This window comes from Triticum urartu, chromosome 4, assembly GCF_003073215.2.
Source record: "Triticum urartu cultivar G1812 chromosome 4, Tu2.1, whole genome shotgun sequence".
Lineage (NCBI taxonomy): Eukaryota > Viridiplantae > Streptophyta > Magnoliopsida > Poales > Poaceae > Triticum > Triticum urartu.
This window is the reverse complement of record NC_053025.1, coordinates 297,405,615-297,421,495: the sequence shown is the minus strand read 5'-3', so window position 1 is coordinate 297,421,495 and position 15,881 is coordinate 297,405,615. Positions and strand designations below refer to the sequence as shown.

Here is a 15,881-nt window from a genome sequence, read left to right as displayed (position 1 = left end):
ATAAAAGAAATAAAATGAAATGAAATACTGAAGAAATGAATGCAAAAGAATGGAACAAAGAAAACCGAGAAGAACACAAAGAAAATAATGAAAACCAAGAAAGAAACGAAGAAAGAAAGAAAAGCAAAGAAACATTAAAAACCAATAAAGAAAGAATAAAAATAAAAAAATAAAAAACCGGTGAAAATTGAGAATGGAACGAAGAAAATTAGGTCTCGCTATAGCTGGATTCTATTTGGCGCTTCAGCGCCCATTTGCAAATGGACGGGTGAAATTCCTCAGAGCTGCGCCGGCCCAGTTGCTTTCTTTTTTATTTCAAAATTGGAAAAAAAGGGTGCGCGGATAAGGAATCAAACCCCGACCTCTTTGCTCACAGGAGGTGCACTAACCACCTGGGACAACACACATTGTGTGTTCACTTACACCATCCTTTATTTTCGATTTTTTTTCTTTCTTTTTATTTATCTTTTTAAAAATGAGCAAACTTTTTAAATTCAATGAAGTTTTTCTTCAAACCGGTGACCTATTTTTCGAACTTGATGAGATTTTTTAAAATTTGTTGGACTTTTTTTCCAAAACAATGAACTTTTTTCACAACCATGAACTTTTTTTAAATTTGGTGAATTTTTCAAATTGAATGATTTTTTTTCAAATTTATTGAGCGTTTTTTCATCAATGAACTTTTTTTGAATTTTACAATGTTCCTAAAAATCATTGATTTTTTGCAAATTTGACATACTCTTTTCAAATTCGATAAACTTTTTTGAAAACCGATGAACTTTTTCAATTGTAACAATTTTCTTTCAAATCGATGGACTTTTTTTCAAAACCGATGAACTCTTTTAAATTTTGATGATTTGTTTTTACAAAACTATGAACCTATTTTCAAACTCGTGAACTTTTGTTGAAAACGGGTGAACCTTTTTCAAATTTTATGAACTTCTTTTAACAAAATTGATGATTGTTTTTTCAAAATAGATGATTTTTATCAACTTCATTATTTTTTTAGAAATCAATGAAATGTTTTTTCAAGTTTGTGTACTTTTTTACAAATTGATGAACTTTTTTTTAATTTTGTAAGCTTTATTTGCAATTTTGTGAATCATTTTGGGAATTGATGGACTTTAAAAAAATGAATTGTTTAGATTTCGATGAACATTTTTCCAATTTGAGAACTTTTTTGGAGTTTGTAAACTTTTTTAACAATCGCGAATATTTTTGAATTCACGAACGTTTTCAATTTTCTGTGGTTTTTTCTGAACTTTTTTCCATTTTTTCAGAGGTTAACGTTTGATCGTTCAGCTGTTGAACGAAGTGTACATTTTTGTTTTGATTGAAGTGGAGAACGAGCATACGGTTTTTCCGGAGAAGGAGAACGAGCGTACGTTTTTTTGTTGAGAAAAGCCGGCTAGGCCTTTTATTGATTAGCTAGAATGTTTGCAGGAATTACAATTGGGTCATGAGGTTTGCCCAACCAAAGGTGCCTCCCATGAGGGAGAACGAGTGCACGTACGTGTGAGCTGGCGAGCAATTTTTTTTGCCTCGTGATGGACCGGAACACCAGGAGTCGCGGGCATTTCCTATTCGGCCCATTACCTTTTGTTAGCAACCTGCACCACTTGGCGCTTGTGTTTCGATAAATTCCAAAAAAAGGTGCAGGCATGAGATCGAACTCTCAACCCGACCGTTGCAAAGGCCACTAACCCTGTTGTGTATTCCTTTCTCCTTCTTCCATTTATTTGTTCGTCAGTTCGTTTTATTCTTTTTCTTTTTCTTTTTTCTACTTATTTTCCTTTTTCTTTTATTTTTATCAAATGCGTGGTCTTTTAGATCGTGAACTTTTCTTCCAAACCGATGAACTTTTTTTCAAAATCGATAATTTTTTCAAATCGAATGAACTTTTTCGAAAGTGATGAACTTTTTTTAAATTCGATGAACTTTTCTTCAAAATCGGTGAAATTTTTTCAAATCCGATGAACTTTTTTTCAAAATCATTGAACTTTTTTCAAATTCGATGATTTTTTCTTCAAAATCGATGAATTTTTTCAAATCCAATGAACTTTTTTTAAAACCCGATGAACTTTTTTGAAATCATGAACTTTTTTTGAAATTTGATGAACTGTTTTTCATTAAAGAAAATAGACAGTTTCCAAATTGTTTGCAAATAACTCAAAAATCCAAGTGGTATAGTAAATGGTTGAGTAAGAAATAACGTGGCTGCATTAGTTCTAATATAGTTCGTGTTGCTTTTGTTTACTAGCATTTGGGTGGTCTAGTGATTAAGCTAAGCAGCGGAAGGGTTGTGTGGCGTGAGATCGATTCCCCGTGGCTCTAATTTTAGGTGTTATTTTGTCATGAGCGTATCTCTTTCTGGGCTGCGCTTAAAAAGCCCATAGAGGGCGCGCTGTAGGCGCCACTTTCAGGTTCGGGCGCCTACAGCGCCAAATAGGACCTTCCGAAGTCGCGTGGGCGCCAGAAACTCCAAATGAGACATAGCTCTCACGTGCAATGGCCTCATGATGGCCATTGCAGCAGCACGTCGCAATCCAGACATCCATTACGATATATTTTTCAGGGAAGGCCATCACGAGAATGGTGTTTTGGCTTACAGGAGCGCGCGCTCCCGCGTGAATAGTTAATAAAAAGAATATAGTAAATATTCTTATAAAAATTCTGAATTTGTTTGTAGATGTTTGTGTTAGTGTCACAAGCATCCTTGAAAATTTTCATGCAAAACGGAGCAGCGGTGTTTCGCCGGTAAAAAACAAATTTAGTGTGACATTTTGGGGTAACATTTAGTTTTTTTCCGCACATGGCAAAGTGTCTAATCTTTTTGCCTACAACTTTGTATGTAGCATTTGAAAGTGACAAAGAACATATAAAATTTTTGTTGGAATTATTTTTGATATTTCAAAAATACATTTTCGCGCGCAGGAGCGCACTTTTCCAGGAGCACCCACGGATATCCGAGGCCTTCATGGCGTAAACTGTAAAATTAAGGTTTCTGTGTTGCAAACTTACAACATGACGTGGCAATGAGTTACACTAGTAAAGCAGCCGACATGGAAACTTGCCCCAGGTCCTGGTCAGTGTTTCCGGCGTGCTCACCCCCAGCGGCGGAGGAGAATAAGTCCTTGCACAGATCGCCGTAGAACCGGCAGACTAGATCGACGAACACCGGCGACTTGAGCCGCTCCCAGCACTGTAGGAGTTCCTCCACGTCCTGCAGGTCCCGCGCTTTGCCTTCCTCCGTCAAAATCTCCATCAGGCAGCTCTCAAAACTCCGGCATGCCTCCTCTTTCTCCTCTCCAATTCGCGTGGTCGTCCTCGACCGCAGCCGCGCCACCATCTTCACATACGCAGGCGTTTCTGGCGACGGCACCGGCACCTCTGGCACCGCCGCAGCAACTACCCTGCGCGCGGTATGGCTCTCTGTCGAGGTTGCCGGCGTGGAAGACGGAGGGATTAACGGCCAGAACACCGCGCGGACCGACCGGAAGCCTCGGCCGGCACGACGCCGGTGGCGGGGGCTCATCTTGGCGGTGGACTTGCGGAGATTGCGGAACCGGAAGGCCCTGATAGAGAGGGCGGCGGTGGCCGGGATGCGGAAAAGCCGCGCAAGGGCTCGCTTGCATGCCGTCAGAAGGCGGCGCGTCATGCAGGAGGGACGATGAGACGATCGAGACGAGGTTGTCATCGTGGGGAAGACGCGGAGTTTACACGGGCTGATCTGTTGGTTTCTTGCGTTACCTCGTGCTGCCACCAAAGAGAGAGGCTCTGGCTGTTTGGTTGCTCGACTGTTGCATGGTTGTGGCATACACGTACTTTCAGTCTTTAGTGGGGTGGCAGTACTATGATCGTGCGTCGCACTAAGAAGCATAGGTGAGGTGTTATATGCTGAAATATGGGGTGGGCTTTAGGCCCATCCAATAATTTTAGAAAATCTCTAAGGGCCCATATGGGTTATATGACACTAACGATGCGTTTGGTTCGCCGAAAAAAGGGCGGCTTCCGATTACATCAGTTTCTAAAACTGTAGCGAGCGTTTGTTTCGGCGACGATGCTTTCCATAAACGCGCTTCCTGATACAGCCCTTCACGAAATTGAAACCGCCCGAATTCGCCGGGTTGGAAATCGGGACTCGGCCGAAGTAACCAAACGATTCACGTTTTACGCAAGAATATCCGGAAGCGGCGCTTCCTGAATACGATACAGGAAAAACATTACCGGCGCGGTACCAAACACGTCGTAAGTGTAGTGAAAAGTTTAGTCCCATCCCGCAAGTGGAGAAGGAGTTGGACCTTTTTATAAAGGATTATCTTCCACATGTTATTGGAGCTTGAGAATAGAAGAGGCCCACGCGCACTCCTCCTCCGCCGCCTGCCTCGGCGCGGCATGCTTTTATATAAGTGTGCTGTGTCTCCTGACTCTAGCCGCCAAAACCCCGCCTCTCCGGATCCTGTACGTCCGCGTCGTCTTCGTCATCACCATGTCCACCGACGCCAAACGTGCCGCCGTCGAGGACGCCGCGGCTTCTGCCTGGCCTATGGAGGGTATAACATGTTTATCCCGCTCATATTTATTTTTGTATTAGCAGTACTAGCAGTATGTGTAGATATGTCTACTATTTGCTTAGTACATGCATATTTAGATCAGAGTCAGTATGTTGTTAATTCAGTAAATGCCATGCTAGTGATTTATCTATGGATTAAGTTAGTCGAAAAATTGCCTATTTACTCAGCATTATATAAAGCCTCTTTCCGCTACCGGCATATATAGTTTAAAAATTTACCTTCTTGCAACTGATGAGACTGCTACGACTGGTTGCCGGAAATTTACCTTCTTGCAACTGATGAGACTGCTACGACTGGCTGCCGGAAATTGACTGCGCCAGCCCGCGCATCTTCTCTACCTGTATCAAAAGTAGTTATACATGCATTTTTAGTATTTTTTAAGATAAGTGATAATGATAAACAAATTTGGCGGTCAATGATAATATGATCGAAGATTCTCTGTCCTCCCAACGCCTCCCGCGGCGGCCGGGAGGTAACCCTAGTCTGTCGCCACCAGGTTCCCAACCCCTCCTCCCTAGCCGCCGCCACAGGACTCGGGTGGACAAAGCTCAACCGGAGCCGGCGGCAGCGGGGCTTCCTCGTTCCCTCGCGTGCAGGGGCCGGCGCGTAGGTGTAGTGGTGGGCGCCTGTGCGACGGTTGTGCCTTAGGCCACGTGGTGGGTGTGGTGGAGTGCGCGTAGGTGGCCGTGATGGCAGTGGGGCTACGGCGAAATCTAACAGGTAGATGCCTCTCTAACGAGGGTCGTGAGCGGCACAGGTCGGCCTTTGCTGCGACAATGATGGCGTGGTGGGGGCTCCAAAGTAGTAGTCCTTGCTCGTGGTGGCTCGGTCTAGTGGGCTCAGGTGGCTGCGGCAGCCCAGTGGCGTGGTTGCAACGGTCATCGATGTGGCCGTGGTGGCTCATGCGATGGCGGCCGACGGCGTGGTGTGCATGGTGATGGTTCCTTCTTTCTCCTGGGTCCACGCCGGTGCTGCCCGCTGCTCGTGCGATGGAGATGGCCTAGACTCGGGGTCCGTGCTTGGGCATATCGGATTAGGGCCCGAGGTTGGTCGGAGTTTTCGCTCTGGGTAGGTGATGGTGGGCTCGGTCTGGGTTGTGCCCGCGAAGATGTGATCCCTCTCCCTGCGGGTGTTGTGGTCGTTAGTGGTGATCGAGGCACTGTTACATTGTCGGGCCAATCAGCATAAAAGGCCATGAGAATGGCGTCGACTGAGCTTCGACCCTATGTAGTCATGTGGTTGTGTCTCTCTCGGTGTATCGGGACTGGTTAGGGATGCAGGCATGGGTGCCTCCTACCATGAAGGCATCAACCCAGACTCTGTGGCTAATGCTTGCCTAGGGGTGAAAGGAGACTCCTTTACTCCTCCTATTGTGGGTTGTGCACCATGCAGTGATGGCCTTCTTTCTTGGTCATGTGCATGGCGAGAGGTGAAGCCGAGGGTTGCTCAGGCGTGCTCTTTGTCACTGACAGTGGCATTCCTCGATCCGGATCTAGGGGTCTGTGTTGGAGATATGCCCTAGAGGCAATCATGTATAATGATATTTCCTATGTGTTTATATATGAATAAAGATAGTACTTGGATACTATCAATTATGTGTATCAGAAAGTATGTGACTTGTTTGTGGGACTACATATTGTATGATGACTGTCCTAAAAGGTCCCTAGTCGAAAGGCTTGTGTGGATGCACAACCGATTAAACTAGAATATGACTCGATGAATGGCTTGGTCTCACTGGCCAGGGAGCATTGGATGCTAACCGGATAATATGGACTTGGGAAGATTTGATCGGATTTGACGTAGTCGGATCCGAGTCGATATAAGGTCCAAGTCGGCCAAACCTGACTATGAGACGCATCGATAGGTCATCTGTGAGTTTCTAGTACATGATAACCCACAAGTATATGGGGATCAATTGTAGCCTCTTTCGATAAGTAAGAGTGTCGAACCCAACGAGGAGCTAAAGGTAGAACAAATATTCCCTCAAGTTCTATCGACCACCGATACAACTCTACGCACACTTGACGTTCGCTTTACCGGAAACAAGTATGAAACTAGAAGTACTTTGTAGGTGTTGTTGGATAGGTATGCAAGATAATAAAGAGCAACTAAATATAAAGTAGGGGCTGTTTAGATGAAGACACAACTAAATTACTTTTAGTAAGGAGCTTTTGTCAACAAGAAGGTTATTTGTCCCTAGGCAATCGATAACTAGACCGGTAATCATTATTGCAATTTTATTTGAGGGAGAGGCATAAGCTAACATACTTTCTCTACTTGGATCATATGCACTTATGATTGGAACTCTAGCAAGCATCCGCAACTACTAAAGATTCATTAAGGTAAAACCCAACCATAGCATTAAAGCATCAATTCCCCTTTATCCCATACGCAAACAACCTACTTACTCGGGTCTGTGCTTCTGTCACTCACGCCACCCACCATAAGCAAATCATAAACATATTGCAAACCCTACAGCGGGAATCCCTCACGCTTGCGCGACACGGAGAGCACCATAGGACAGCACCAATAATAAAACATACTACTTAAACCAATCACGATCATCAAATAGCCATTAGGACAAAACAGATCTACTCAAACATCATAGGATAGCCATACATCATTGGGAAATAATATATAGCGTTGAGCACCATGTTTAAGTAGAGATTACAGCGGGTAAGAGAGAGGTTACACCGCTGCATAGAGGGGGGGAAGAGTTGGTGATGATGGCGGCGGTGAAGTTGTTGGTGAAGATCGCGGTGATGATGATGGCCCCCGGTGGCACTCCGGTGCCACCGAAAGCGAGGGGGAGAGAGCCCCCCTTCTTCTTCTTCCTTGACCTCCTCCCTAGATGGGATAAGGGTTTCCCCTCTGGTCCGTGGCCTCCATGGCGTGGGAGGGGCGAGAGCCCCTCCGAGATTGGATCTATCTCTCTGTCTCTCTCTGGTTCTGCGTTCTCTTCTGGCTCTGTTTCACCATTTCGTATATATATGGAGATCCGTAACTCCGATTGGCCTGAAATCTTTGCCGTGATTTTTTTCCGAATATTAGCTTTCTTGCGGCAAAAGAAGAGCATTAACTGCCTTACGGTGGGCTCACGAGGGTAAGGGGCGCGCCCTAGGGGGGGCCTGCATCGTGACCACCTCGGGCACTAGTTCGTGTTGATTTTCCTTCCGAATTTTCCATATTTTTCAAAAATAAGCTCCGTCCATTTTTACCCCGTTTGGACTCCGTTTGATATGGATATTCTGCGAAACCAAAAACATGCAACAGACAGGAACTGGCACTGGGCACTGGATCAATATGTTAGTTCCAAAAATAATATTAAAAGTTGCCAAAAAGTATATGAAAGTTGAATAATATTGGCATGGAACAATCAAAAATTATAGATACGACAGAGACATATCAGCATCCCCAAGCTTAATTCCTGCTCGTCCTCGAGTAGGTAAATGATAAAAAAATAATTTTTGATGTGGAATGCTACCTAGCATAATCTTGATCATATGTCTAATCATGGCATGAATATTAAGACACGAGTGATTCAAAGAAATAGTCTATCCTTTGACATAAAAATAATAATACTTCAAGCATACCAACCAAGCAATTATGTCTTATTGAAATAACATAGCCAAAGAAAGCTCATCCCTACAAAATCATATAGTCTGGCTATGCTCCATCTTTACCACATGAAATATTCACATCATGCACAACCCCGATGACAAGCCAAGCAATTGTTTCATACTTTTGACGTTCTCAAACCTTTTCAACTTTCACGCAATACATGAGCGTGAGCCATGGACATAGCACTATAGGTGGAATAGAATATGATGATGGGGGTTATGTGGAGAAGACAAAAAGGAGAAGATAGTCTCACATCAACTAGGCGTATCAACAGGCTATGGAGATGCCCATCAATAGATATCAATGTAAGTGAGTAGGGATTACCATGCAACGGATGCACTAGAGCTATAAGTATATGAAAGCTCAAACTGAAACTAAGTGGGTGTGTATCCAACTTGCTTGCTCATGAAGACCTAGGGCATTTGAGGAAGCCCGTCATTGGAATATACAAGCCAAGTTCTATAATGAAAATTCCCACTAGTATATGAAAGTGATAACTCAAGAGACTCTCTATATGAAGAACATGGTGCTACTTTGAAGCACAAGTGTGGTAAAAGTATAGTAACATTGCCCCCTTTTTTTGCGGGCTTCTTTGCCCCCCTTTTTTATTTAGGCTTCTTTGGCCCCTTTTTTTGGGCAATGCTCTAATAATGATGATCATCACACTTTTATTTACTTACAACTCAATATTCAACTGATATCTAGAACAAAGATATGACTCTATATGAATGCCTCCGGCGGTGTACCGGGATGTGCAATGATCTAGCGTAGCAATGACATCAAAAAATGGACAAGCCATGAAAACATCATGCTAGCTATCTTACGATCATGCAAAGCAATATGACAATAAATGCTCAAGTCATGTATATGATGATGATGGAAGTTGCATGGCAATATATCTCAGAATGGCTATGGAAATACCATGATAGGTAGGTGTGGTGGCTGTTTTAAGGAAGGTATATGGTGGGTTTATGGTACCGGCAAAAGTTGCGCGGTACTAGAGAGGCTAGCAATGATGGAAGGGTGAGAGTGCGTATAATCCATGGACTCAACATTAGTCATAAAGAACTCACATACTTATTGCAAAAATCTATTAGTCATCGAAACAAAGTACTACGCGCATGCTCCTAGGGGGATAGATTGGTAGGAAAAGACCATCGCTCGTCCCCGACCGCCACTCATAAGGAAGACAATCAATAAACACTTCATGCTCCGACTTCGTTACATAACGGTTCACCATATGTGCATGCTACGGGACTTGCAAACCTCAACACAAGTATTTCTCAATTTCACAATTACTCGACTAGCATGACTCTAATATCACCATCTTTATATCGCAAAACTCTTGCAAGGAATCAAACATATCATATTCAGGGATCTACAAGTTTATGTAGGATTTTATGACTAACCATGTGAATGACCAGTTCCTGTCATCTCTCTAAATAGATATAAGTGAAGCACGAGAGTTTAATTCTTTCTACAAAAGATATGACCCCGCTCTAACAAGTATAAGTGAATGAAAAGAGCATTCTACAAATGGCGGTTGTCAAAGTGAAGAGAAACAGGCAATCCAAACTTCAAATGATATAAGTGAAGCACATGAAGCATTCTATAAAGCCATACTCAAAAGATATAAGTGAAGTGTAAAGAGCATTCTATAAATCAACCAAGGACCATCTCATACTAGCATGGTGCATAAAAAAATAAAAACCTAAATGCAAAAGGCGCTCCAAGACTTGCACATATCACATGAACGAAACGAATCCGAAAACATACCGATATTTGTTGAAGAAAGAGGGGATGCCTCCCCAGCATCCCCAAGCTTAGACGCCTGAGTCTCCTTGAATATTTACTTGGGGTGCCTCGGGCATCCCCAAGCTTGAGCTCTTGCCTCTCTTCCTTCTTCTCACATCGAAACCTTCTCAATCATCGGACACTTCATCCACACAAAACTTCAACAGAAAACTCGATAAGATCCGTTAGTATAATAAAGCAAATCACTACTCTAAGTACTGTTGCAAACCAATTCATATTTTGTTTTTGCATTGTGTCTACTGTAATATAACTTTTTCATGGCTTAATCCACTGATATAAATTGATAGGTTCATCAAAACAAGCAAACTATGCGTCAAAAACAGAATCTGTCTAAAACAGAACAATATGTATCAATCTGAACATTCACCATAATTCTGATAGTTGAAAAATTCTACCAAACTTAGGAAAAATAAAAAATTTGTATAGGAAGACAGTGCAAAAAGAATCAGAACCATTTGACGTTCCAACTAAAAATGTAAAATCGCGCACTACAGCCAAAGTTTCTGTCCTGCACCGTACAAACCATCAAGCAAATGTAAACATCCTAAAGGCAAACCTTGGCACATTATTTTTATAATACAATGAAATTGTACACGGGGATAATTATTTTTGTTGAAAGGTTTATGTAATTAAGATTCACAAAGTTTCCATGGGCATGAACAAAGATCAAGGACATCTCCCACTTTCACAATGCTCGTCTCTCTCACTTTCACTTTTCTTTTTGAAAAAGCTTTGGGTTCCCCTCTTTATTTTTGTTGTTTTTAAACTATATGCAAGCACTCAACAGAAATAAATGACTCTCTAAAACTTCCGGGTTGTCTCCCTGGCAGCACTTTCTTTAAAGCCATTAAGCTAGGCATAGTGCTCAAGTAATGGATCCACCTGGATTCCAAGGTATATCAAAGCCAATTTTAATTAGCAATGATTTGTAATTTAGTAGTGAGCACAAAGTAACATATATCAAGCAATGACGAAGTCTAACTCTTTTCCTATGCATCGGCATGTCATAAAAGAACAATTTATGCACACATAGTAAAGGCCAATGCATAGTATAAACAGTTTCTTGCAATTTTATCGTATTGGAAACATAGAGAGGTGAAGATATAGTTCCTCTCTCATAATAATTGCAAGTAGGAGCAGCAAGAACATGCATATTATATTCATCAAAATCATCATGTGCAACGGTAAAAGGCAACCCATCAATGTAATCTTTAATAAGTGCAAACTTCTCTGATATAGTGTAATCGGGAGAATTCAAAAAGATAATAGGACTATCATGCGTGGGTGCAATAGCAACAATTTCATGTTTAACATAAGGAACTATAGCAAGTTCATCTCCATAAGCATAATTGATATTGGCATCTTGGCCACAAGTATAGCAAGCATCATCAAAAAGAGATATTTCAAGAGAATCAATGGGATCATAACAGTCATCATAGCAATCATCCTTCGGTAAGCACGAAGGGGAATTAAACAATGTATGAGTTGAAGAGTTACTCTCATTAGAAGGTGGGCACAGGTGATCAATCCGCTCTTCCTCCTTTTGTTCTTCGCTCTCCTCCTCATCTTTTTCATCCAATGAGCTCACAGTTTCATCAATTTCTTCTTCCATAGACTCCTGCAAAATATTAGTCTCTTCTTGGACAGCGGAGTATTCCTCAATATATAGTTTAACATAAGCATTAGAAGCATAATTATCATAGCAATATTTAAATATGGCAAAATTTTCAGATTGGTAAAGAGTAGCATCATACTTTTCAATCAAAGAAGCAATTTCAAAAGCACCCTTAAAAGCAACAAATTCTTCAATTTGTTGAACATCATAGTAATTATAAACACCCTTAGCATACGAAGATACGATTCCATTATTACTAAACTCACATTGATAGGGAAGGTGTTTCTTAGGGTTTTCAGAACAACAAGTAAAATCATATATTTCACATAAATTCCAAGCATAGCATTGCAAACGTTGAATTTGACCCCATAATAGTTTCCCTTTTTTAGATATACGGTATCGCACATAACAAGCATGCTCATCTAAGGATTTGCCCTCAACTAAACTAGTTGGGGTTTCAGCACGGGCACATAGGGATCGAAGATGATCCAAGTAATAAGCTTCAGCAGTGTGATAGATTTTGATTGGTTCTTCAACCATTGGTTCAGTAGGTACAACTAATTTTTTTGGTATTTTGCATTTCCTACCCATAACTAAAGATAGGAAACAACTAAGAACAGCAAATAAAAATTACTTAGTGATAAAGCAAACAAGCACACACGAGAATATTCACCCCACGCTATTGCTCCCCGGCAACGGCGCCAGAAAAAGGTCTTGATAACCCACAAGTATAGGGGATCAATTGTAGCCTCTTTCGATAAGTAAGAGTGTCGAACCCAACGAGGAGATAAAGTTAGAACAAATATTCCCTCAAGTTCTATCGACCACCGATACAACTCTACGCACACTTGACGTTCGCTTTACCGAAAACAAGTATGAAACTAGAAGTACTTTGTAGGTGTTGTTGGATAGGTATGCAAGATAATAAAGAGCAAGTAAATATAAAGTAGGGGTTGTTTAGATGAAGACACAACTAAATTAGTTTTAGTAAAGAGCTTTTGTCAACAAGAAGGTTATTTGTCCCTAGGCAATCGATAACTTGACCGGTAATCATTATTGCAATTTTATTTGAGGGAGAGGCATAAGCTAACATACTTTCTCTACTTGGATCATATGCACTTATGATTGGAACTCTAGCAAGCATCCACAACTTCTAAAGATTCATTAAGGTAAAATCCAACCATAGCGTTAAAGCATCAAGTCCCCTTTATCCCATACGCAAACAACCTACTTACTCGGGTCTGTGCTTCTGTCACCCACGCCACCCACCATAAGCAAATCATAAACATATTGCAAACCCTACAGCGGGAATCCCTCACGCTTGAGTGACACGGAGAGCACCATAGGACAGCACCAATAATAAAACATACTACTCAAACCGATCACGATCATCAAATAGCCATTAGGACAAAACAGATCTACTCAAACATCATAGGATAGCCATACATCATTGGGAAATAATATATAGCATTGAGAACCATGTTTAAGTAGAGATTACAGAGGGTAAGAGAGAGGTTACACCGCTGCATAGAGGGGGGAAGAGTTGGTGATGATGGCGGTGAAGTTGTTGGTGAAGATCGCGGTGATGATGATGGCCCCCGGTGGCACTCCGGTGCCACCGGAAGCGAGGGGGAGAGAGCCCCCCTCCTTCTTCTTCCTTGACCTCCTCCCTAGATGGGAGAAGAGTTTCCCCTCTGGTCCATGGCCTCCATGGCGTGGGAGGGGCGAGAGCCCCTCCGAGATTGGATCTATCTCTCTGTCTCTCTCTGGTTCTGTGTTCTCTTCTGGCTCTGTTTCACCGTTTCGTATATATATGGAGATCCGTAACTCCGATTGGCCTGAAATCTTCGCCGTGATTTTTTCCGAATATTAGCTTTCTTGCGGCAAAAGAAGAGCATTAACCGCCTTACGGTGGGCTCACGAGGGTAGGGGGCGCGCCCTAGGGGGGGCGCGCCCCCTGCCACGTGACCACCTCGGGCACTGGTTCGCGTTGATTTTCCTTCCGAATTTTCCATATTTTCCAAAAATAAGCTCCGTCCGTTTTTATCCCGTTTGGACTCCATTTGATATGAATATTCTGCGAAACCAAAAACATGCAACAGACATGAACTGGCACTGGGCACTGGATCAATATGTTAGTCCCAAAAATAATATAAAAAGTTGCCAAAAAGTATATGAAAGTTGAATAATATTGGCATGGAACAATCAAAAATTATAGATACGACGGAGACGTATCAGTACATCATACATTCTATGTCCCAAGACCTGAGCTGGCACATGTATTCGGGATGGTGACAGACCCGCTTTGGTCCAACCAAACACTACTCCGTAACTAAGTAGTTATTAAGTTAGGTTTCGGCCTTGTCCAGACCAATGCTGCGAGACATGGTCGAGCAATATGAAATTTGCCCCTCCGATCAGGAGAGATATACTCTAGGGCCCTCGTGTGATCCAAGCTGGATAAGCATGGCCATGCGACAAGGATTATGAGATAATCCGGTTTGTGGTCCGCATCACAGGAACGAGAAAGAGGCCGGGCTAACACAAGGATGTCAGACTCGCCTTGAGCCCGACAACATATATCGTGTGGAAAAGGGAACATAGGCGTGACATGTTGTACAAGTTCGTCAACCAGCTTCATTGTCTACTTGCTGGTCGGCACGCCTTTCTAGAGGCCGCTACCAACCGAGCAGGTCGGAGGTGATCCAACCTGCGACTAAGACAACAAAGTGTTTGTTTCTCGGAACGGGGCCTTCCTTGAGAAAGAGTTTCTCAGTCGAGAAGCCAATGGGAGGACGGTCCGACTCGAAGAAATTCTAGGACCACTCGGGGACAACTCGGGTAATGATGAGTTCATACCGGAGTAGATAAGGGAACCCGTACTGGAGTCGGCGCTAGACCCAAGGAGGTCGAAAAGATTGCGCAGAGTGGATGATGTATTGTTGCTAGAAAGCGATGAGCCAACCATGTATGCGAAACCGATGGTGCGCCTAGACTCCGAGGCATGGCTGGAGGCCATGAGGTTTGAGTTAAAGTCCATGGATGAGAATCAAGTCTAGGACTTGGTTGATCCGCCACCTAGCGTAACAGCCATTGGTTGCAAATGGGTCTTTAAGAAGAAAACCAATGTGGATGGAAATGTATAGATCCACAAAGTTTGGCTTGTCGCTAAATGTTATGGACAAGTTGAACAAATTGACTACGACGAGAGTTACTCGCCGGTAGCGATGCTGAAGTCGGTGAGGATCGTACTAACTATAGCTGCATATTTTGATTATGAGATATGGGAGATGGATGTCAAAACGGCTTTCCTTCATGGAAATTTAACCAAGAACGTGCATATGATACAACCCGAGGGTTTTGTCAATCCGACTGGTGCTAGTAAGGTATGCAAACTCAAGAGATCCATTTATGGGTTGAGGCAAGCATCTCGGAGCTAGAATATTCGTTTTGATGAGTACGTCACTGGTCTCGGTTTCATCAAAAGCGAAGAGGACACTTGTTTATACAAGCAGTTAAGTGGGAGCTCGGTGGTGTTTCTGATCTTGTATGTGGATGAAATACTGCTGATCGGAAATGATGTTTCGATGTTGAACATGGTCAAGGAGTCATTGAATGGAAAGTTTTCGATGAAGGACCTCTTTGAGGCAGTTTATATTTTTAGGCATTAATATCTATAGAGATATATCGAGGAGGCTGCTCGGCTTGAGCCAGTGTGTGTACATAGATGAAGTGTTGAAGCGGTTCAACATGAGTGAGGCCAAGAAAGGGTTCTTGTAACTCTCATATGGTATAAAGCTAAGCGAGACTCAGAGTCCTTCGACATATGATGAGCGAAGCAGGATGAGTCGGATTCCGTATGCCTCGACAATCGGATCCATCATGTATGCCATGAAATGTACTCGGCCTGATGTTGCTTTTGCAATAAGCTTAATAAGCAGATACCAGACCAGCCTGGTGAGAGTCACTGGGTAGCGGTGAAAACTATTCTGAAGTACCTAAAAAGACTAAAGAGATGTTCCTAGTTTATGGAGGTGAGGAGGAGCTCTGCATAAAGGGTTACGCCGATGCTATTTTCCCAAGCGACGGAGATGATTGTCGATCACAGTCCGGATTCATGCATGTCATGAACGGAGGAGCAGTGAGCTGGATGAGTGCCAAGAAAGATACGGTGGCTGATTCTACCACAGAAGCCGAATACATTGCGGTTTGTGAAGCTGCAAAGGAAGGTGTTTGGATCTGAAACTTTTTGGATG

The 15,881-nt window shown here is 42.7% G+C and overlaps 1 protein-coding gene across 1 annotated transcript; it reads right to left on the bottom strand.

The window, feature by feature from the left end:
* Positions 1-2,877: 2,877 nt before the first annotated feature.
* On the bottom strand, positions 2,878-3,762 carry LOC125553808. The gene has a single exon (XM_048717501.1). The coding sequence runs from the start codon at positions 3,695-3,697 to the stop codon at positions 3,041-3,043; it is 657 nt and encodes a 218-aa protein (XP_048573458.1). The 5' UTR covers positions 3,698-3,762; the 3' UTR covers positions 2,878-3,040.
* Positions 3,763-15,881: the final 12,119 nt, after the last annotated feature.

Bases quoted from the DNA above. Each gene is read 5' to 3' on its own strand.
- LOC125553808 (XM_048717501.1), bottom strand. From the start codon at position 3,697: ATGACAACCTCGTCTCGATCGTCTCATCGTCCCTCCTGCATGACGCGC.